Raw genomic sequence first — 24,687 nt, forward strand, 5'->3', positions numbered from 1 at the left:
AAAGCACCTTCTTCACCTGTGACTGATCTGGCTGTCTTTATTCTCTACTACATGTCCCACTGTTGTTTTATTTTGGTTTATTAAATTCATTGTTTCTGCACAGTGCTGCTGAGCGCCTGAAGGTCATGGGCAGCCAGTGATTTTCAGCCTCATCCTGTGCGTAAAGAGATTTCTGCAGATTGTTCAAATCTTTTGATGATATAATATACTCTGATCAGATATTCAGTTTTCACTGTTAACGTTGATGAGCACTACTCTGTAGCTGTATTTGTAGATGTTTAGATGCAGTTTTTTGTAGATTAATGAACCGTCTACTGACCTACTGAAAATGAACCTGATTGGCTGCCCATCCATCCATTTCTTTACTTGTTACTTTTGTTTCTTTTCCAGCATCTTTCATTTATTTATTTATTTTTTGGCACCATCCCAACTTTTAGTGTCGATAATATTTTTCATGCAATGTCTCTCTTTCAACATCTGATATCAAATCATTGCGGCCTGTTTGTTATACAGAGTCTTGACTTTGCACTTCTGTGACCTGACAATGCAGCGAGTCAATGACAGCAATAAGAAAACCCTGCTAGCGTGGCTAATGTGGCTGCTAGCACCACAACATATAACATACTGATGCTATGTGACAAATCGTAGGTATGTTACATGTTCAAAGGCATGAGAGCCAATGAATCCATACATGTAAAAGTGTTTTACATTCTGATCCCGAATCCCTTTGGAAAATACTGATACAGTTAAAGTTATGGTTATGGTTAGGGCTGGATTGGAGGACTGGAAACTCTGCTCAAGCGTGTGTTAGAGCCGTGAGCGGCATTCTGTTGGATTCAAAAGAGAATCCGGAGCGTCTCATAAGGATGCAGAAGGGTACCTCTGTGACAAATCATCGGTATGTTACGCATTGAGAATGAGAATGCTCTCGCTAGCATTGATAGGGAAACTAATGATCTATAAAAACTGCACCGTGTGTGACTAACTGCCTCCGCTAAACTGTGAGCCTGCCACATTCCTTCTCTTTTGTTCTGTCACTCACACTGGATTTTGATTAAGTTAAATTTCTGAAAAAATCTGTTTCTGTGTTTTGAGACAACAGAACGACTGACGGATTACTTTAAAGTAACCTGTAAACTACAGGAAAAATCATTAAGATGCACAAGAGACATAAGCCAGATTTTGAAACTATGCCAACATTCATTCTTTCAGGTCAGTTCAAAGCTGCATACACAGAAAGTGGCTGTTAAAGTACGAAGTACATTAAACCTTTGAAACCTGCAGCATACAGGCATTGTACAAAAAATCATCTGTAGGTTATTTCATGATAAAATGTGAATTATACATTCTGGGTGTGTGTGGGTAATTTTTACTCTGTAACAGGTGTGTTAGCTTTTTTGTTTATTCCACTTCATCTCTTAAAATAAAATCAACACACTAAAAATGAAACTTCTGTAAGAAAACAACATTCATGATGCACAATTTTTGTGGAAAACGGTTTTTTTGTATCAAACAACTTTTATGAATTTGTGTGTAAAGCTCTGAAATGCACCAGCAGTCACTGATCACTTCATCAGAAACCTAAAATGTTTTAAAATGTCATTGTTAAAAGTTTTTGCATGAACTTTTTGGAACAACCGATTCCTGCATCTGTATTTTTTGTTAATCTACAATATCTTGTGAACACCAGGCGCTTCCTCTGCTGTAATTCTAAATGCACTTTCATATCAGATGCGGTATGCACTGCACTCACCGCTAGCTAGAAAAGTTCAACTTTGAACTTTGACCGCGGCATGTACGTGTACTCACGCTGCCGCGCTGGCGCTTTCCTTGGCACAGCAGGAAACCGTTATTGTGCAGTGCAAACAATAGAACTGAATGTGTTTCAGAGCACAGCGCTGCATGTGCTGCTTCCAGTGTGAAAGGGCCTTAAATCTGCTTTAAAGGGAAAATGACTGACACTTTTGAAAATAAGCTAATTTTGCTTTACAGAGAAGGAGTTAGGATAAAACAAATAAGACATCAAGTATAATTAATGAACTTTAGAAGTGCTTTTACATGTATATTGATTTCCAGTCCCTTACTGTAAGCAAATCTAAATTGTTTGTTTTCCCAAAATAAAATCTTTTCTTTAACTTTACACAGTTCAAAACTCAGGGAAGTCTATAGTATCATTCCCATTACCAGAGATGGGTTTGTATGACTGCTTGTTGTGGGACTCATCATTCAGCATGGGGTTGTCGGGGGCAGGGTTTGTGACGATGCCCATGAAGAGGGGGGTCAGGGAGGTGTCATCGACGAGAGCAAAAAGAAAAGGGGAGTTTACAGAGAACATGGAGACTGAGCGCATGGAGGTTACAACGGTGGTGGCCGAGGCCTCGACACCTTCTTCACTGAGTTCTATTGTGCTGGCGTGCCGGATGCCGGTCACCGTGAGGGGCTGGTCCGATATCCCAGAGAGGTCAGGACCAGAGAACAGAGAGCCAAGGCCTGATAGATACAATGAGAGAGAGAGAAAAATGTCAAACGCTTTCAGACTAACAAGTTTTGGTCAGTCCCTGCAGGTAACAACAACTTGTGGAACCACACAATTTCATAAGTTTGGCTCTTTTTTTCATTCTCAGGACCAACATGAACGCTGAACTGGAGTAATAGTCAGTTGGCGGTTGGCGGTAAAATCAAGGTCTTTAAGTCTGACGTCTGACCTCCGCTGCAGGTCCCAAAATCAAACGAACACTGCTGGATCACTGAGAGTTGAAAAACTGTCTAAATTCTTTCATCTGTAATAAAATGATCACTGTCGCTGCTCTACCAGGTGTAAAAATTAAGTTTAACACGGTGGTTAGCACTGTTGCCAGCAAGAAGGTCCTGAGTTCAATTCCACCATCAGGCTGGGGTGGAGTTTGCATGTTTTCCCTGTGTTTGCGTGGGTTCTCCCCGGGTACTCCAGCTTCCTCCCACAGTCCAAAGACATGCACTTTGTGGGGATAGGTTAATTGAAATATCTAAATTACACATAGGTGTGAATGTGAGTGCGTCCCTGTGTGTTAGCCTTGCGACAGACTGGCAACCTGTCCAGGGTGTACCCCCGCCTCTCGCCCCGCGACCCTGAAAAGGACAAGCGAATGCGAATGGGATGGGGGATGGGGGATCCAGGCATCCATGAGAACAGAATTTATTAAATTTAACGAAGATAGAAGTTAGCAGGAAGTTAGCTCACTAGCTCCCATCTAAATATAATATAACATGTTCTGACTGAGAGATTTCTGAAAAATTCAAACGTACAGCTCTGCTATCACTTCCAACATAAATGAAGACAGAAAACTAAACAGCAGTGACGTTTGTAGGGTTACTGAAGTTTGGCTAGCTGGTATATAATGATGTGCTACATGATCGCTAGCAACACAGCTATGTTAGCATAAACACAGTGAAGGTGGAGGATGAACGCTAACTTTTTTTCCACTCGGTAAAAGTTCACATGAGGGTTCCTGATGGTTAGGGACAAATGCAATCGCATGGCAGGATGCTGTAAACGGACCAAACTTCAGCCAGGAGAACAACTGAGATAATCCATCCACAATATGAGGTTAGTCATTAATATACTGCTGCATGGGCTGGGCTGTAGTTACAGCGTAAGGTTTTAAAAACTGAGCTGTAAAATGATTAGCAGTAATAAAAACCGAGAGAAGCCGACTGTGATTACTGACTGTTTTTAGGGGCTTTTTGAGATTAAATAGAACAAGATATAAACATGTTAAAAACACAAAAGCCTTATTAAACGCAGGGTAGTTTGGGCCCGGAAGCAGGATTCATCACGTCATCACTTAAAGACCAGATTATAATTTACTGGGAGGAGGGAGAGACAGAGGTAATAACCTTGCCAATAGTAAACCTTGGACAGCACAACAACTCCCTCTAACATAATGATAAATGAAAACTATTGACTGGTTATAACATTTGAAAAAGTGGTTAGCTTTGTCTATTCAGTGTAATTGACAAGCAAAGAATGAAACATTTCACATCCCAAAATGGAACACCCCCAATCTCCTATAAAACTTTGCTGTGGCCAGCTTATTTTCTCAGCCATCCAGCAGTGACTGCAAGTGTAAAGAAAAGCAAGAATGGAAAAAGTAAAAGACCAACCAATAATTTTAAGTCAGACATATAGATTATAACAACCATAATCAGAGAAGAAATACTTTATACTTGTTAATGAGCAATAGTAAATATTAAAAAGAGAAAAACTAAAAGGTTTTTCAGAATGCACTCCTTCTTGGTTTCCATTTTAGAAATTGATATGTTTTTGTAGTGCTGTCACTGTTAATCTCATTAAAATGATCATCCCGTGTGTGGGGCTGCACGGCATCAACGCGTTAACAAGCTTACCACACTAACGCGTTGACGCTGTCCAGCCCCATGCACGGGGTGATCCGCGGTAACTCGTTAACGGAGATTTGCCGCGTTAATGCAGTTATGGCGTTAAGGTCATTTTAACGAGATTATTGCTGACAGCACTAGTTTTTTTGTTTTATCTGCACAAAAAAAGTACAACCTTTTACATTTTTAAGGACAATAATTTCTCATAATTATAATTAATTATGAGATCCCTACAAGCAGTCAATCCCCAAGCTCGGGTCCTCTACCAGAGGCCTGGGAGCTTGAGGGTCCTGCAGTATCTTAGCTGTTCCTAGGACTGCCCTCTTCTGGACAGAGATCTCTGATGTTGTTCCCGGGATCCCCTGGAGCCACTTGCCTAGTTTGGGAGTCACCGCACCGAGTGCTCCGATTACCACTGGGGCCACTGTTACCTTCACCCTCCACATTTTTTCGAGCTCTTCTCTGAGCCCTTGGTATTTCTTGAGCTTCTCGTGTTCCTTCTTTCTGATGTCGCTGTCATTGGGAACCGCTACATCGATCACTACGGCTGTCTTCTTCTGTTTGTCTACCACCACTATGTCCGGTTGGTTAGCCACCACCATTTTATATATATATATATATATATATATATATATATATATATATATATATATATATATATATATATATATGTGTGTGTGTGTGTGTGTGTGTGTGTATATATGTGTATATATATATGTGTGTGTGTGTGTGTGTGTGTGTGTATTAGTGCTGTCAAAATTAACGCGTTAATTGTTGAGATCAATGCGAAATGTTTAACGCGTTAAAAAAAATCCATGAGCACCTCTGGAAGAGGGGCAATGTGCTATGCTGGCGTTTGGCCTGACAGAAATGATTAGAAGGCGAAGTGACACCATGCTACTATCTAGCTAACAATAGCAAACACACGCAAGCATGGACGAGGGCGGACTTCTGGGTGGAAAGTTTCTCTTTAAGAAGTTGCCTGATGGCTTGTTGGACAAAACAAGAGTAAGGTGCACAATTTGCAAAGCTGAATTCAGGCACCACAGAAGCAGTTCATCAGTGGCGTATCACCTGAGAGCAAAACACCCGACTGAATCCGCCTCTACGGGACCTCGCCAGTCAATGCTTCAGGAGTATGGTGCTCGTGGACGAATAACAAAAAATGTGAGAGAAAAATTAACCAATTCCTTGGTTGTTTGGATAGCTAAAACTGCCGACCAGTTAGCATAGTAGAAGATGATGGACTGAGAGAAGTCATTCGCGCTGCATCAGGAGATGTGTGTTACAATCTGCCCTCGAGAGGAACCATTGCGTCGAGACTGCACACTTTGTATGAGAGCTCAGCAGTCCAGCAAGCTTGTGCAAGTAAGGAACGTCGCTCTCACCGGAGACCACTGGACTTCGGTGAACAGTGATAATTACTTGCGGGTCACGGCGCATTTTATTGATAACGACTGGACTGTGCAATCGTTTGCACTAACAGTAAGTAAAACTGAAGAGAGACACTATGCTGAGGCGTGTGCTGACCATTTTCTGAGTGTTGCAAACGAATGGAAATTCAAGGACAAGCTAACCACGCTTGGCACCGACAGTGCTCGTAACATGGTTGCAGCTGCCAGACTACTTCCATTTGAACACATGCCCTGCATGGCCCACATTCTGCAAAGAACGGTCACAGTTTCTCTTAATGACAGCGCATTTGAAAGGGCTCTGGCCAAATGTCGCAAGATTGTTAGACATTTTAAGCATAGTCCCGCAAACGCTCAGGAATTAACGGCACAGCAAGCTGCACATGGACATCAAACAGAACCGCTTGTTCAGGACGTTCCAACAAGATGGAACTCCACCCTAGAGATGATGAAGCGGATCCAGAGAAACAAATCTGGGCTGACCGCCATCCTGACTCAGCAAAACAGCAAGGTGTTGACTGACCAGGAGCTTGACAGACTGCAAAAGCTGGAGGACCTACTTGAACCTTGCAGGTAAATCATTTTGTTTCTCATGATTGTGTGTCTATCTTTGTGTTCTAGCTTTGTCTTCAAGTATGTTCCCCACCTCCACCTCTCTGTGTATTTTCATATGTGGTATTTATGTTTGTCTCTGTGTGGTTAATAGAAAAATACAGACTTGATCTTTCTATTGCAGATATGTGACCGAACTGCTGGGGGGAGCGGTATGTCTCCTGTTCCATGGTTCTTCCAGCCTTGTGTCATTTGTTCAGGATTATGGAGCCCTCAGATGATGACCCAGTCTATGTTTTGAGGTTTAAGAAGGTTTTTACCACAGACCTAGCTCAGCAGAGGGACAGCAGCAATCTCACATGGCTGAAGATCGTGCCTTTCCAAAGATGAAAGAAGAGAGGGTGTGGGCTTCAGTACATGACCTTCTGATGGCAGAGATGCACACCAACCATCTGCTCAGACAACAGAGGAACCATCACCAAAGAAGAGCAAGATGTCCATCTGTTTGCTGGGTTCTTCTGATTCAGATACGGAGGAAGAGGAAGATGCTATAGACCGCTGTCTGAATCAGTACAAAGCAGAGCCCAAAACTGACATAGGAGAGTGTCCACTACAGTGGTGGTTAAAGAGAGAAGGAGCACATGCCAGGCTGGCACCTATTGCACGCAAATACCTGTCAACCCCTGCTACCACAGTGCCTTGTGAGAGATTACTCTCACTCTCAGATCACATCATTCAGAAGAAGCGTGGTTCTTTGTCATCAGACAATGTAAACAGAATAGTCTGCCTCAGTAACTGGCTGAGTGCAAAGAAGGACTAAGCCAGATCGCTCCTTTGAAGTGAAAAATGTTCAACATTCTGGGTCTTTTTGTGTTTTAAATACTGAGTTTTGTGCACCCTTTATTGTTATGGTATTCACTTTAACCTTTAGGCCTGGGTTCGGTCACTGTTGGTGGCCTTAACCCTTTAAGACCTACCATAGTACCAAGTCCACCAGAGCTTATATTATATTTTTACATGCTGTAGTGTAATTTTTGGGAGCATTTCAAGTTGCTATACATTAATACAACCATTATAACCCAAATTTTAATAACATGTCTGCATTAAGTGCATAGTAACTACATAAATTGCAAAAAACTAATTTAGGTTTATCCCTCAAAACTGTAAATACAAAAAAGTTGCACAAAATAGTTTCCCACCACAGGAAATTTATTTTGAGTGTCTTCATAGTTTTATTTTTTAAATACACCAATTTTTATATACTGCAGGAAAAACTAAAATAAATATTATAATGCAAATTTGCAAAAAAACCAGCATATGCATCAAAATAAACTATTTCCAGCAGCGTAATATGAGTCCTAAGCATCCCAGAAATGACACAGAAAGTCATAAAGTTAAACATGGCTTTTAAAAACACTAGTATAGGCTCATAAAGCCCTGAAGGTAAAAAACTACATTTCCGCAAAAATGACGTCACTTGGGGCAGGTAATGGCAGACCTATGATAGTTTGTGCTGACGTCTATTCCAACGTAGGAAGTGTTACGAACAGCTGATCGGATCGGCAAAGCGTGTTTCTGGAATATTATGTTTTTGTTGCTGCAAGCGCTTTTTATGCAGTTTTTGCAAAGCTATATGTGGAAGAAAACTGTGACCTAGGACAAGCTGATGGCATAAGATGTAAATACAACTCCTCCCGTTTCATATGCAAAAAAAATTATTGCGCTAGCTTACGTGGTTGCAGTGCTACCGGGATTTAAAAATAGTTACGCAAAACAGAGCGTGCCACTCTGACCGGTTTTAAAGGGTTAAAGGTTTTTTTGTAAGTTTTCACTGTGTTAAAGATTGATGAAAACTATTAAAACTCTCTTTGAATTCCAGCATAAATTCTTTGTCTTTATTCTGCATTTACTTCATTGAATTGCGTAAATGTCTGCTACAATCTTAAAATATAAAGTTGAAAAAATGTAATTGGAGCCAGGCTATTGATCAAGTAATTGCAATTAATAACAGAAAATTGTAAGATTAATTAGTTATTTTTTTTAAATCTATTGACAGCACTAATATATATATATATATGTACACTCAAGTACAATCAACGGTCAAAGCCAAATCACATAAGGTAAATTTGAAATCTAAACTAAGGCATAAAAAATGTACCTTTACCCTGTCTTGCTCGAAGGCTTTTAAGTTTTTGTACATGTGTTTCTGTGTGTTAAAGTGTGCAAGTGAATAATTGAGTTCATGTAAGCCTTTAAAAGACAATGTGGTGGATGCAATGAAGAGAAGTGAGAACCTTCACAGACAAGAGAAGTGAGCATATCAGCATTCTGAAGTTTGTGCAGTATCTTTAAAATAAAACCCATCCTGACTCTGAGTGGTGCTGACAAACTAGTTTATGTTAGGGTGCCAGTACAATCTGTGGTTATCGCAACTTCCATAACGTTGACCTCAAAGCTACACGGTTTCATAAAGAGTCAATAAATTCTGAACTTTACTGTTGGACAACTGCTATCTGTTGTTCCATTTTGTTTAAATACAACTTTAAGTGGCACTCAACCAACATTTATTGTGGTTGCAAATACTGAATTTCAACTGTCTGATTAGTCAAAGGTCACCTAAACGTTTCTCTGTAGAGCACCCACAGTACGATTGTAGGGAGCCATCTAGGGTTGAATAGGTTACATCCACCCCCTTTAACACCCATATGGAAACACTTTTGACAGAAAAACTTAATTTGAAATATAAAATCTTCCAGTGTGTGTGATGAACTGAAGGTCAATGTCAGAAGACCGTGAAATCTGGAGGAGCTTGAGAGACTTGCCATAGAAGAATGGGCTGGGATTGCTCAGGAGAAGTACATGAGACTTGTTGAAAACTACAACAAGTGACTGCGGGCTGTCAGTATCAGGAGATCTAAAAACTTTAGCCCTACTATGTTTTTTGTTTGTTTGTTTGTTTAATAATTTTGTTTCGGTGTTCATCCAAAATTCATAACAGGACTAACAATTTTGTCCTCAACTGTAAGTCCAAAGACCAAGGAAATCCTCGAAATTCAAGATGTCTTCAGTGACTCGTTCAGTTTCTTACCCATGTTGGTCAGAGCCGCCTGGAGCTCCTTTTGGTACTCCAGCTTCAATTTAGGCAAGTTCACCTGCATCAGTTTCTCCTGAGGTAGAGATCTGTAGAGGTCGGAGATGTTTAGTTTGGAAAGCACTGACAACAGGTTTCCTCTGGGAAGGATGATTAAGAAGCTGGTGTTTCCTTTGAAGGGAAAACTGGCAACCTGGACAAGAGAAAATGATATTTTGTCTGTGTCTTTTCCCCAACTTCATCTCAACATATAAACTAAAAGTTGAAGGGAACAGGCTGGAAGATGAGCCTTGCAACTTTGGATGGGAAACTGAGAAATCATTTGTAACCTTTGTTGTTGCCTTTGGTATGAGACCATGGATTAACCTCCTGAGAACCAGCCTATTCATTTATGTCCTCTGTAATGTACTTTTGTTTTTGGTCTATATCTTTTGATTTCTTAGACCTATCCTAATACGTCCTTTTTAAACAAAGAGTCTCTGTGGCTTTTAAACCGCAAAACACGCTGTGCCAAAACTTGGTCCACCCCAAGGATCGGGTCTCCCGACACAAACAGAGTAACATAGTGTACGCTGTTAAGTGCAGGAGGATTGCCAGGATTTATACATCGGGGAAACCAAACAACCTCTGGCGAAGCCGATGGCACAACACAGAAGAGCGACCTCGTCAGGCCAGGACTCTGCAGTCTATTTACACCTACAGGCCAGTGGACACTCTTTCAATGATGAGGATGTAACATCCTGGACAGGGAGGAACGCTGGTTTGAGGGCGGAGTCAAGGAGGCCATTTACGTGAAAAGGGAAAGACCATCTCTGAATCGAGGAGGGGGCCTAAGGGTACATCTGTCACCATCTTACAATGCTGTGATTGCAGCCATTCCCCAACTCTCTGTGAATGGGACTCATGGCCACTGATCAGTGAGCATGACAAGTTGTATATTAATGATCAAGGAACTGACCTCATTATGCAAATGTACTGTTTATAAGGTTGGGCAAAGCTGCAGTCAGCTGAGACTGAAGAAGTCACTTGGATGAGTGACGAAACGTTTCTCCCACTGAAAACGTTACGTCCAGATGAACAGAATCAACTTTTGGGACTAATAAGTCCTGGTGTATTAAATAGATGACATCCGGGGCTTTACATTGATATCTCGTGTGTTTAACTCCAAAGAGGAAGGAAATCACAAAAAAAGTTTAATAGGAAGATTCATTTTTCTTTGGTTCTCAGGATTAAGGCATGGCATAGGTGAGCTTCCACAGCTGCTATGAGACAAACAAATTTACGATTTTTATAGAATTAAAAAAAAAAAACTAATCTTGAGATCTTATCACAAACAACAAATATGCTTTTCAAGTCACATGGTTTCTGTCTTTGTTAAATGTTGTGCTACCCCAGACGTTGGTGTTACCTGTGCTTCCAGTTTGGAATCATACATCAGGCGTAAAGGGTACTGGACAGATTTCATCATGTCCACTGACACAGAGTTCTGGCTGTCCAAGTAAAACTCTCCCTTTGATGTTGCTTGTGGGTCAAACTGTGTTTGCCACTGACCTGATGAAAAGTGGAAAAAGTCAGAATCATTAGCAACTTAAATTCAGTTTATTTCTCAGTTGTTAAAGCGGCTGCAGATAATCACACTGTATCACGGCTTTTCTTTACAGTGCTCATTAATAGCATAAGATGCTTCCCTGGTTTGCACAATGTGCTGTCTGGTTATATGACAGTGGTACTGTTTCTTGATAATGATGTCCTCCCTGGCCAGGACAGATTTTTTTTTTTTGCAATTTTCACAATTCTGAGAGCTTTTTTCTCCCTTTAGAAAACTTTGATTTATTTGTCCTGTTAATGAGCAAGGATTTAGCTTTTTTCCATCTTTTCTCTGACTGTAAAACACAATAATGAAGAGTTTTGTTTTGTGGAGTGGGTCACCTTTGAAGTATACAGCATTCATGAGCATAAGCACCACATCATGTGGAATACTTTCTAGGAAGTTGGGGATGTGTCCATTGGTAACATTCTCAACCCATTGGTTGACCTCGTCCATAGAGACTAAAGGAACAGGCTGTGATTTGTACCTGGAAAATTCATATCAACATGGCACATACAAGACAAGAGTAATGAACAGACATTTAAGAGAGGTATCTATTCTCATTTCTACCTATTTTTTTTACCTGCATCAAAACTAAAATGATATATTTTAACATGACGTTTTGTATTATGCAGTGAACATTTCTGGTCATGCTCTCAGGCCCTCTTTAGCTTTCTTCTTAATATCTTAATTGATTTTGAGCATTGTTGCACCACCTAGCAAACTGGAAGACTGTAAAACCATAAACAAACAAGACCGTATGAAACAAATTAGATTTATCCTTTTATTCCACCAAAAAAGTGTCTTTTGTCTCAAAATTAAAACTTGGCTGCTTCTCTGGAACTTTGTGCAATACTTTCCCAAATGTAAATTATACCTGCGCAGAGACTCTTCAACAAAGGACGCCTTCACTTTAAATCCTGAGAGAGAGGATAGGAAAAATACAAATAGAAGTCCAGATTTATACCAATCTTACGATAAATCACCACAAGTACAATATTCATCATCTCATACCTGGCTTCAGGTACATGCGTGCCGCTACCTCCAATGATGTGTGGCTAAAATGAGGTACAAGGCTTCCCAGTGCATGATGGTAGCATGCCAGACCGTGGGCATGAAGGGTCTTTAGTAGCAGCTTCTCTGTCTCAGTGCGAGCACCTTCGAGAAAAATCAGATCACATAATAAAATCAAAGAAACACATTTCATACCAGCTCCTGAACTTCATCACAACATGTCTGCTTCTGTCTTGTGTAGAAAAGTACTAAATGTAGGCTGTTGGTGTTTATGATGTTTGTTCCTTTTGCATGTGGACTGCCACAGAAAAAAGAAAACTCACATTAGACAAACAGCTTCTTTGTAGTTGAATGAAACCACATTTAAAACCAGATCAGAATTACTGGCAGACTTTCTGTTGTTTTGGGTTCAGGAGTTGTGCTTCTCCTATTTTCATATTAATTCTGTCTCTCTTCTTCACTTTAAGTTCAAACCAAACTTTCAGCCAGCTGGCACTGGATACAACGAAGTCAAATATCAAACTTCATTAGAAGGTGGAAATGACCATTTTTAACATTGTTGACAGTAAAGCCCAGACCCCCATCAAATTCAGTGCCTCATCTTCATATTTTCAGGAAGTGATCAAGAATTTCACAGGTTTCGTCTTGTGACGGTGCTCGCAAATCATATTTCACAACGTTTGTCAGATAAAGAGATGAACCTCTAACCCACAACTGACCTAAGGTGAGTTGACCGAGGGCAAAAGCAAGACTGAGCGGTGAGAGGATGACATTGGGCTGCTGTGGACTAACAGGAAGATTTTCCAGGAGCTGCAAACCCAGTTGCTCGGTGGCCTTTCCTATTGCCCTGTGTGCCTCAGGGCTGAACGCTCCTCCACAGCTGTCACCCTCTGACGCCTCATCTTCTTCTGTTATACTGACACTTGTAGGTGCTGGACTGGGCTCTTCCTGAAGACATGAGAATAGACTGGGTTATTTTCTAGTGTACAGTTACACAGAAAGTATTTCCCCTTAGTTATTTAGACTGAGGTTCTTCTTACAGTGAGTCCCAGATGGCAGAGACAAAGCAAGAGAAGAAGAGGATATAGCTTCATCTTTGAACAGTCAACCTGAAAATGTAAGGAAGAAGAACATATTTCATTTTAATGAGAATTATTATTCATCAACAGCAAAATGAAAATGAAAAGAGCCATCAAAGTCCGACACTGGAGACATCCCAGATACGTGTACAGAGTTACTCTTTTTTAAGATCTTCAAAGAGTTTTGAACTGATTAAAAGAATTCAGGCACCCAGTTTCCCTGAGAGAAAGTCCCACTGCGTGCAATTCATTGATTTTTATTTATTTACTTTATAAAATGTTACTTTCTTATTTTAAAAAAATGTTATTTTCCTTATTACTAATTTAAGTCTTTTAACCAGAAAGAACACAGCTACAGAAATGCTGAAAAAATATTATCCAACAGTAGTTTTTTCCATTTGGACCAATAAGAACGTAGCTACAGTGATGTCACTCGCTGGTTTTGCCATCCCAATCTTGTTTTGATGTGATGAGCAAGACAACAACAACGTTTTAGGAATAAAAATCATGTTACCATGTTAACACAGTATATGAGTTACACCTCAGAGTACACCCGAGTACACCTGAGGCTCAGGGCTGGGCTGGGACAAAAAATCGGCCCGGGCATTTTGACTAGAGACCGGCCCACCAGGTATTATAGGAAAAGCCATAAAGCCTTTGAATGAAAACAAACGTCGTTGTGACAGTGATGTATACTGTCTTGTTGGTACATATGTATCAGTCTAACAAACTTAAACCTACACCATCCTCCCTGTTCTGGAATTCTAAACAGTACTTAGCCGAAACCCAAAGAGTTGGTCGAGTTAACTTCCTGAACTATCTACAACACGTGGTGGAAACCTGAAATTAAGACAGAGAAGACTAGAGGTGAGACATGACCATTACTGAATATTAAAAATAATAAATGACAGATTTAGTGATATTTTCATAAACTATTTATTTACCACATCAATAAACAGCATGGCAGGGCAAAATATTTTTTCTAACATGTCAACCTTTTAAAAGTGAAAGGAGACAGAAAGACAGGTGAGAAAGAATAAAACTTAACTGACTTTTTGATGCCATTTTACACAAAGTACTGGCACAGTATCTAGAAAATGTGGGAAACTACTGGCATCATGTACAGTACTTACTAAGAAATTATGATGGGACCCTGAAAAAAACTTACTATGTACAGTAATGGATTTCTATAAATTTGACATCAGATGAAAACTTTGGTTGTAAGATTCGGATAATTATTTGTTAAAAGCTAGAAATTTTAAATGAGAATAAGAAAGAAAAGTATTTCTTTGTGCCCCCCTCTCCCTGTTAATGCCCTACCTGCCCCCCTGGCAACACTTTGCTAGACCCGCCCCTGCACAGTTACCTGCTGTCAGCTACTTAGAAAAGGATCCTGGTGTAAGTTGTCTCTCAGAAACAGTCAAAGGAGCTTGCAAAGAAAAGCGTCTGGACTTCTTTAAGTTGCTTGAAGACGTTTCACCTCTCATCCGAGAAGCTTCTTCAGTTCTAAGGTCAAATGGTGGAGAGTCCCAGATATAAACCTAGTGGGAGTATCTTCAAGCAACTTAAAGAAGTCCAGACGCTTTTCTTTGCAAGCGCCTTTGACTACGATGACCTGGATGACTGAGAACCTTCACAGACTCTCTCAGAAACAGTTCATAACTTCCCTTCACCTCATTCATGTCACCTAAAAGGTAAACCTGTTTCTCCATCACCTGTTCAGCTCTGATGATCCAGTAAGGACATCTCCTGGTTTCATCTTCATGTTTCCCTCTCACCAGATAACCAAACCGACATCATGACCAGCAGCTTTTACAGCTGTGGCTCCAACAAACATCAGCTGATACTAGAAAGTAATATTAAATAAATTCTAACAACAGCTGATCAAGTTTAAAGGCGCTTCTGCTGTTTAACGCGACCTCCGCTAGTTTCCTCTTTCTGGCGCAAAGCGGGAGATAAACAAACAAGAGAGAAAAGCCAATCAGCTGATCATTGATCAGTTTCATGATTGAAGTAGAAACAGGAGAGGGAGGGGGGAGAATGAGAGAAGAAGAGGCAGCTGACAGCGTAAAGACAGAATAACTCCAGCTTTTTGTCTTTTTTTTTATTGTAGCTGAAGTACCGGACAAATCGCATTTATTTTCAGCTCAATACGAAATGCGTAATATTAACTCTGAATACCAGAGGATTCCGTTTTTTACAGGACGGTTGGCAGCTCCTAACTAACCTTATGAATAAAATAAAGTTCACTATCAGTAACATCATAGCACCACCCAGCTGTATAGAAACTCCGTCATGCTAGCTAGCACGCAGTACGAGTTATTGTAACTGACTGTAAAAAGTCAGCATAACGAAAATAAACTCCAACTAAACTTGGTTCATATCTGACCCAGACAGACTGCAGGTCATAACTTCTTACCTGAAGTTCAGTTCACCTGACAGTCTGACCGGCGGCCGCCTCGGGTCTCTGCTCCTCCCCTTTCCCCCATCCACCTGCTGGCCTCCACCACTTGCTAATTTTACTGAATCTGTGAAAGCTCCACTGTAGCCACTACCAAACAACTGAGTTATTTTTACACGTCTGTCAGCATCTGTCCAATCCGCCACCTTTCACTGTTTACACGGTTACGAAAAAAAGACAACAACAACAACAAAACATCGGCCCATTTAAAACGAAAAATTACCATCGGCCCACCGGATGGCCAGTCCAGCTATGCCTGAGGCTCAGGGAAACTGGTTCAGAAATATTCTGTACTGGACCTAAACGCTGAACAAGTAGCGTTTACGTCCTGTTCTGAATGCTAAAGGAAACCCAGAACATCCCTGTGGTGACAGTTGTGTCTCATCCTCTAGGAACCAAAGATAACAGTATATCTACATGTGGTACATCCAGCATTACTCGGGGTATAGCCTGGACCAGTTTAAGATGGAACATAAGACCAACATCTGCACACCTATGCTCCTCCGTATGAAAGCTTTCAGGGTTATTGATATGTAAATATTCCCTCGCTAGGTTCAGACTCAGTTGACGTTTCAGATATGGCTGCTGTGTTTACCAGGAGACTAAAGGTTACTGTTTCAGAACCTCTTTTGGCTGCAGTACGCAGCATACACAGAACAGGGAATGAACAGAACCGCATAAATACACCATCACTACATAAAAGGATCAGGCTCACCATTATATACATACTGCTCTGCAGAGTGCACTTCAACATGTAAGAACTTACGTACAGATATTGTAGTTAAAAGTCGCTGACTGCAAATTTTTCTCTAGAGATCAGATGCACAAAGGTTTCGGTAGATGAAGACATCCTTGAACTCACCTGGTTTTTGTCCGATGTGGAGACAGATGATGGGGATCAAAAGGGTTTAAAAGGTGAGATAAAATAAAAGTAAAGAAAGACAAACCAACCTTCTCCAGGCTGGACAGCGTAGCGCCTGGACCCGACTACTACCACCCCTCTGCTGGCTAGTTAATGATCAACTCGGTGCCTGCTGCCGCCACGCAATGTAAAAAACATCCTACAGTCTGACAGACAAGCTGCTTTTCAAACTGTAGGATGTTTCCCTGCACAAGCTGCCAGACTGAAAACACTGCTGGGAAGTTATTTAGCTTCAATGAACAGGAAGGAACCAAAGTTCCTCTCGAAGTAATACTACGATGCAGTACTTTCTCTTAATGTTAACTTTATAGTCCAAAATACTTTCTGCATAAAGTGAGTCCCCTTCACCAACACAGGTTTTACTTTGAAAGTCACAGCTCACACAGAACAACAGTTATGGTAAAAAACATGATATCGTTTAACACTGACAGCGTACACATGATGTAAATAAGTCATGAAGCCTCTGGGTAAATGTTTACTTTAGTGAATCTAAAATTAACTATAAATTTTATTTACAGCCATATTTATTATTACATTTGTTGTTTTTTACTTTACAAGGAGAGACTTTTTTTTAGCAACAGTGCAAGAAACTTTGTTATATATTCTAAAATGACAAATAAAGTAACTCTGAATCTACAGAGCACATTACAAATAATAAAACTTTCTTTCAATAACAAGTTAAACCTGACAGCGAAGCTAAAAGGGTTTCAAACTCCACCAATCATTTGGCCCCCTGGAAACATCTTCTGGAAAATTAAACAATCACGCCATCTGGCACAAAAACACCAAAGAGCTGGGAAAACGCGTCATAGAGAGCTGGAACAGCAGCTTACTGCTGTTTGATTTCGGAGCCAAAAAAACGAGTATAACTCGTAGGTGCAGGCTGGTATTTTATAATCATTAAGTGCAGTTTGAAAATGATTGTGTGCTGAGAAAATGTGTAGAACCATAAACAAAGAAGCCTCTTTCTGCACAAGTCAGCACAGGTTAGGTTACTAAAACAGCTAAGCTCAAATAAGTGTAACGAAGCTGTGCCCAGTTAGACTTCAAGGTAAAATGATAAAAGCTTAATTAATTTAATACCAACGTTGGGCCGCAGTAAACAACAAAGCGGCAGCAAAGCAAATAAACATCAATTAAACTTCACAATGAAAGCTAAGTTAAACATAGCTGCACAGCTGGTAATCAAAGCTGGAGCCACCACGTTTCCCTGGACTCAAACACAGTTTCTTGTGCAATGATCCTCCACTTTGGAGCCTTCGTGTTGCCGTGCACATACGTTCAGCAGAGAGTGGGCGAGTGTTTGTCTTGTTCTGACCGCCGGGTTCCAGCCTGACGCCCCCACAGAGCAGCTCAGAAACAAACACCGTCCTCCCTCCGCCTACAACCACTTTCACCCTCGAGTTTCACCACAGCTTCCATTATAAGTAAACACACAGCCTAATTCAAGAGTCGCTCCTGTTACTGTTCAAATGAAGACAGCAACATTTGAGATTTTAGCAGTTTAGCGCACGTTTAGCTGCGTGGCTTTCCTTTTTGGTTTTGCTGACTGTGCATACAGACAAGCCTACACGTGCCCTCTCGACCCCGTCTGTTGGTGTAGATAGAGCGGTTCACCGAGGCTACGATCAAACATACAGGCGTGTGTTTAAATGAAGGTTTCAGCTTTAGTTTGGGGAATTATCTCCACATGACGATGCAAAAGCCAAACCCAAGTGCTGTGAAGAGAATGTCGGTGCAACGGGTGGAGATGTGACCCTAACCACACAGACGAAGGACTCACCTTCAAGTTTCAAAGTGTTTATTGTCATATGTACAGAAGAAATAGCATTTCTCTGTGCAATGAAATTCCTCCATTTGCTGTCCAAACACAAATGTCAAGTTAGGTAAAGTTTAAAAAGAATGCGATAAATAAGATAAAAATAAGGATAGAAAAATAATGGAAGATAAATAAGTACAAAATATAAGTAAGTGAAGACAAGTGTATGCAGATGTCAATGTAGATGGATGTACAAAGGAGCTTAATGTGCAAAAAAACATGTGCAAAGTGTCCTGATGTGCAAAATTGCATTTGAGGTAGTTCCGCTGTTCAAGAGTCTGATGGCAGTGAGGAAGAAGGAGTTGTTGAGTCGAGATGTTCTAGATTTCACACTTCATCACTTTCACCTTCGCCCCGAGGACAGAAGTGTGAACAGTCCGTGTTGGGGGTGTGTGGGGTCTCCTCTGGAGTCTGCCCTCTCTGGATGCTCTGCAGACAGGGCAGCGGAGTCCTGGTGATCTTCTCTGCAGTTGTTATCACTCTCTGCAGGCGTTTGCGGTCCGTAGCAGTAGTGCTGCTCTGCTAGACGCCTCTGAGGATCTTGGCAGACAAACCAAATTTCCTCGGCCTCCTCAGGAAATACAGCCGCTCCTGAGCCTTCTTGACCAGCTGTGTGGTGTTCAGTGTCCACGTGAGGTCCTCTGAGATGAGCTGCTCACTCTTTCCACTTCACGCTCCCGGATAAACAGCGGCTGGTGAGGCCTCCTCTTCTTCCTCATGTCCACTTTCATCTCCTTTGTTTTATCAGTGTTGAGGGTGAGGTTGTTGTCCTCACACCATGACACCAGACCGGCCACCTCTCTCCTATAAGCCGCCTCGTATGATGTTCTCTTTGTTGGAGGCGACACAGTCGTGGGTGTACAGGGTGTAGAGGATGGGACTGAGGACGCAACCCTGTGGAACGCCAGTGTTTGTAATAATGCTGGCTGAAATCCTGTTGCCGATCCTGATGGATGGTGGCCTGCCAGTCAAAGAGTCCTGTAGCCAGTCACATAGGGTGGGGTGCAGGCCGAGTTTTGCCAGCTTGTGGATGAGTTTGTGTGGGATGAGAGTATTGAAGGCGGAGCTGTAATCAACCAATTGTGCCCTGATGCAGGAGTCATTGTTTCTAGGTTGGAGAGTGAGTAGTAAAGGGCAGCAGCGATGGCGTCTGACGTGGACCTGTTGGGCCAGTAGGCATACTGCAGGGGATCCAGAGTGTCTGGGATGTTGCTCTGGATGTAGGCCAGCACCATTCTCTCAAAACACTTTGCAATAATTGGAGCGAGTGCAACTGGTCTGTAGTCGTTTAGGCAGGTGGCTGGGCTTTTCTTGGGGTGAGGGATCATAGTTGTGGTTTTGAAGCATGTAGGAACGACGCTCTCGCTGAAGGAAAGGTTGAAGATGGAGATGAGAACATCAGCCAGCTCGTTGCACATGCTTTAAGGGCCTGTCCAGGGATGTTGTCTGGTCCTGCTGCCTTGCGGGGGGTGATCTTCCTCAGATATTGTGGTCTATTGAGACCGCTGGCCGGGGAGAGGGTCGGGTGATCTGCATTCTCCTTGTGCATCTAAAAAGTTTCACCTCTTTGGCCAAAACACTGAGAAAAAGCAGCATTTTACAAAATACCCACATATGTGTGGACAAGACCTGGGAATTATTATATTATTGGTTTAAAGTGATTCAGTAATATTTATGGCTTATTACTGACTGACTCACGGGGGTGGGCGTGGAAAGGATTTTGGCCCGATCCGCCATTTTCGGGGGTCTAAACAAAGCGCAAGCGAAAAAGGAGCGAAGGCACACACAACAGCCATGGTTTGTTCTTGCTGTGTGGTCGGCTGCAATGTTCGATCGCACGACCGGCAAGAGAATAAGCTTGAAAAGGGTTTGTCTTTTCATTGTTTCCCAACCTGGAAGCAACATGAGGCAGCTCATATGGCGGACCTTACAAAAAGAAGGCGTCTAGCCTGGATAGCAGCTGTGAGACGAGCTCCAGTTCTCTTCCATCTCCAAATATCTGTTGGTGCTCCAGACATTTTCATTCCGGTAAGTTCTAAATATGTTCATGTCACTCTTTATAGCCTATTAGTTTTATTTTCGATGCGCTCTGAGCTCATAGCAAATTAGAACAAACATCCTACTGAGTGATTTTGCAGAACTACCTTCTATTTATAGAGTTGCTAATTATTTGGCATTATTGCAGCAAACCAGCCTATGAAATGGATGAAACATCGTGACTGGGTTCCAGCGCTACACAAGGGACCTGCTTCAAACATACCACCATGCCAATCAGATTACTTCTTCCATGTGAGGGTGAAGAGGTGACCCTTCAGGATAAGATGGTGAAGGTTTGCTGCGTTTGGTGAACAGTGTGGTAACAAAACCAGGGAAAAATGAAACCTGCTCCTGTTAAATATTCTTAAGTCTTTTGCTGTATAAATAGCGGTATTTTTTCAAAAGATACAGTAAATAAAGTAATGTTAGTAGTGGGTGATATCATGTAAACACTGTCATGATTTTGTGTAAACATTTTGTCATTTGTAAACTATAAATGACATCATCATTGTACCTGATATGATGTTCTATAAAGTGGTTTTAATAAATAAAAAAAAAGAGGCAAAAATTAGTTTGTTTCTTTATTCAACTTTTGAACAGTGGGACTCAGTCAGTACATATTCAGTAAATGCTAATTATTTACACGGCAGTGCACTACAGGCATAAATCTAGACCCCTAGATAAAACATTATGGCATTATAGCAGTGACAACTCCTCCACAGTAGCAGGTGGGATTTTTCTTTTTTGAGGACGGCTTCTTTTACCTGTCACTACAGATGGTCTGTTTATGTTTTGATCAAGAGCCTTTTTTTGGGCAGCTGAAGAGGAGAAGTCTATCTTATGGCCAACCTCTGGCTGTATCTTGGTCACATTACCCAGCAAAACCCAGTATGCAGGTTCATCTGTAACAGTCCTTGTGCCACAGATCAACACTGTTGCTTCTACATTAAACAGAAGAGCAGCGACGTGGCTGCAGGTCTCCGGGACTCCGGCCTTACAGGTGCAGTGGGCGGCTTCAACCTTCCCTGTGATGCTCACAGTGACCCGTGGCTGCAATGCTGGTTCATTCAGTCTTTGAGAGTGCAGCACCTGAAACACACACAAAGTTCATTTAAAGACAAGAACTATGAGCCAAGGCCGACATAAATGTGTTTAATCTACTTTATCATAAATGTAACAAAGTGTTTAGAAAGTTAGCACATACATGTAATTTTTCATTTCTTTATGCGTCCATTTATAGAACGCTGCATGATATATTCTAAATCTGCCTGTTCTCTGTCAGAAACCTGCCTGCAGAAAATGAACCTAAAGTATGTAATGCAAGGATGTCATCACTTTAGAGATGGAGAAAGCATAAAGTGACAATTATGAATCACTTAATATGATAAGGAGATTCTGCAGGTCATTAATCAATGTATAAAATTAAAATAAAATGTATTTTTAGTGACACAGGATACAAACATGGAAGCAAGATGTATAATTAGGATTATTTATAATAAATATTAATAAATCATTGCAATTTCTTTAACCATAAAGAATAACTAAATCCTTCAGGACAATGTCACATCAATGCACTGAACTCACTATGTTATCCACCTAACAGCCTCCACATGTTCTCACTGTAGTTTCCCCTCATGAATGAATTTATGCTGCACTAATGTGAATGTTTGCAGGGAAATCAAACGCATTTCACTCGCAGTGCTCGAGCTGACTTACCTTTGTTTGAATGACGACTTGTACGCGCTGACTCCACAGATAAGGTACGAAATATGTCAGGCTACGTCAGTTGGTCTTCAGGGTTTCTACTCCACGGCCGTAGTTCATACGGGTCCACATTTCCAATGCACGCTATTTTCTGCAAGTACCGCCGCTTCGCCTCTGAACGAAATCGGTCTCTATACAGTCCATTCTCTTTTCAGCTGCTTTTAAGCATCTTGTAATCGTCGTTCCAACACAGTGTGTTTGTTTTGATTCGTAGACCCCGAAAATGGCGCAGCGCTCCCACAATGCATTGCGGCGTGACGTCAACTCCAAAGCCCTATAGTGTCACATCCTCAGTGTGCGAGTCTGTCATGTCCTCCTCGCCCTTTGTGTGTTTTGGTGATGTCTTTGTCTCCCATCGTCTCCTTAACTATCCCACTTAGGTTTGTGTCTCTGTTTCCTGTTTTATTTTGACAGCCTCGTGTTCCGTGGTCATTGTGTTTAGTTTTGCTTCCCATGAGGCGTCATGTTCATGTGTGTCAACGGTGTTCCCCGTGTACTTCCACTTCCCTTTATGTTCTGCTGTCATTCATTCTTGGTCAGGTCGTTTGTTATGTTCCTGCCATGTTTCCAGGATTTCACACTTTCGGATATTCAGATATTTTTTTGTCAGGTTTCCATGTTTAGGGATTTTTCATGTTTCTAATCTCCCCAGTTTAGGTTTTGTCCACTTGTGTTTTGACTTGGCCTTTTTCTTTTTGTACTGCTTAATCAGCCATAATAAACGGCTCGTTAGAAGTTTCATTTTCACGTGTCTGTCTTTGGGTCCTGCTTCCGTTGATTGTGACAACCAGATGAAATTCAGGGAACTACTGTCTTTCACAATCCATCACTAACCATGGTCACACGTCCAGAATCCTTTTAAAACTAACTGTGATTGGTTCTCGGTCTACCCATCTATTGCAGTACTCTTTCTGGCATCGTTGTATTGTACTCATATTGTATATAGCATTTGTATTCTATTTTATTCGATTGTATATAGCATTTCATTTTATTCTATTCTATTGTGTACAATATCTTATGGATATATTATTCCAGTGTTTTTTTTCTTCTTCTAATTTTTCTGTGCAACTTTGCACTGTCCACTGCTGTAACAAACCAAATTTCCCACGCGTGGGACTAATAAAGGTTACCTTATCTTATCATACTGAATCTTCATCATCTTCATTGGAAAAGAATGAACAATGTTTTGAATATAGAACCAATAAAATGACTGATCTTCGCAGAGCTAAACCCAGATCCCCCCTCCCTACCCCCACATCCTCTAAACCACTTCACTGAGATCTCAGTGGAAACACTAAAACACAGTCTAACAGTCTAAACTCTGTTAAAGAAGCCCTCTCTGGAGGGTTCATTTCCACGCAGCCATTTTTATTCCAAATGTTAGAGAAGACTGGGGCCAGCGGTCATAGTCATAATTCCTACTATGAATACTCTCCTTCTTTTCTTGCGTAACACTTGCAGCGGTTTTCTGTCCAGTCATCGGGGCACATGAAACTTTCTCTTTCACTCTTGGCCACAGTAACAGCACATGGGTTTGGCTTGGGTCTCCCCCACAGTTCCCAAACTCATGGTCACACCACCACATCATGTTAGGACCATTGCCACAAACGATTTTTTTACTTTATGAGTATATGAGCGTAGATTATGACGTGTTAAATGCAACCATTAGTGTTGTGGATGTAAGCAAGGTCCACGGAGACCTACAGAGGAAAATTGCAATTAATTTTCAGCTCAATCAGCTGTTGTAATCAAACGTTGTATTTGATGTCATTCGTTGTTCAGGTTTTTCTTTTGTTATAGCTGCATCGTGGTAACATTTGTAACCTGGGTTACCCATTTTTCCTCATCTCTTCTATCTGTGAGCGCGTATAACGATGTCACATGTTTGAGGGCAGGACTAGAAGCAGACTCTCATACTGAGATACTATAAAAAGAAAGCAGTCAGACATGCAACACAATTACAAACAAGCCGCTTACAGAGGGACAAACATGGACAGCACATATGCTCTGCTAGGTAAGTACATGGAAACTAATAGAGCTCACTACACGTCTGTTTTTAGCATTTATGTTCTCTTCTCTATTTCTTTGGTTGTTTTGTTTTTGCTGTTTTTATGTTTTTATTATTATTTGTAGAATCTGATCTAACATATTCAGTCAGTAATTGTTTTGGGGTTTTTTTTGATGTTTTTTTTTTTTAAATAGAGATTGAAAATATGACGTCATTCAGGGGTAAAACCGCAAAGGATTCTGGGAACTCGTGGCAAGAGGTACCAGCGCACGCAGGCTTTCAATTGAAATTACATTACACAGCGATAAAAAGAAACACAAAAAACGGCAAGAAGCTGTTGTATTATTAACTGCAATAGCCGGTCGCATGACAGCCACGGGAAGCCGACGGGTAAAGAGATCGGTTTTTATCGGATTACGTCGTTGAAGAGAAATTGTTCGAGCCATGTTTCCGAAGTAACAAAGAGCCACGGATGGCCTGGATTGCAGCCATTCAAAGAGCAAATATAACGTCCCAGAACACTCCAGCTCACATGTTAGTCTGCTCCAAGCATTTACACAAAG

At 41.2% G+C, this 24,687-nt stretch overlaps 1 protein-coding gene across 1 annotated transcript; it reads right to left on the reverse strand.

Moving 5' to 3' along the window:
• Positions 1-711: 711 nt before the first annotated feature.
• On the reverse strand, positions 712-16,587 carry serpinf2a (serpin peptidase inhibitor, clade F (alpha-2 antiplasmin, pigment epithelium derived factor), member 2a). The gene is made up of 9 exons (XM_084941046.1): positions 16,437-16,587; positions 13,075-13,143; positions 12,754-12,982; positions 12,035-12,178; positions 11,898-11,940; positions 11,362-11,507; positions 10,841-10,983; positions 9,430-9,625; positions 712-2,490 (listed from the first exon to the last, which is right to left on the reverse strand). The coding sequence occupies exons 2-9, from the start codon at positions 13,126-13,128 to the stop codon at positions 2,147-2,149; spliced, it is 1,299 nt and encodes a 432-aa protein (XP_084797172.1). The 5' UTR covers positions 13,129-13,143; positions 16,437-16,587; the 3' UTR covers positions 712-2,146.
• Between the last annotated feature and the right edge of the window lie 8,100 nt (positions 16,588-24,687).

This window comes from Perissodus microlepis, chromosome 10 (genome assembly GCF_051167445.1).
Source record: "Perissodus microlepis isolate ML-2025 ecotype Zambia chromosome 10, ASM5116744v1, whole genome shotgun sequence".
NCBI lineage: Eukaryota > Metazoa > Chordata > Actinopteri > Cichliformes > Cichlidae > Perissodus > Perissodus microlepis.

What these genes read in the sequence shown, in the direction of transcription:
- serpinf2a (XM_084941046.1), bottom strand. Translation starts at nt 13,128, where the DNA reads ATGAAGCTATATCCTCTTCTTCTCTTGCTTTGTCTCTGCCATCTGGGA. An exon ending in ACGCATGTACCTGAAGCCAG is followed by an intron (nt 11,941 to 12,034) that starts GTATGAGATGAT and finishes CCTCTCTCTCAG; the next exon opens with GATTTAAAGTGAAGGCGTCC. An exon ending in GTTGAAGAGTCTCTGCGCAG is followed by an intron (nt 11,508 to 11,897) that starts GTATAATTTACA and finishes TGAATTTTCCAG; the next exon opens with GTACAAATCACAGCCTGTTC.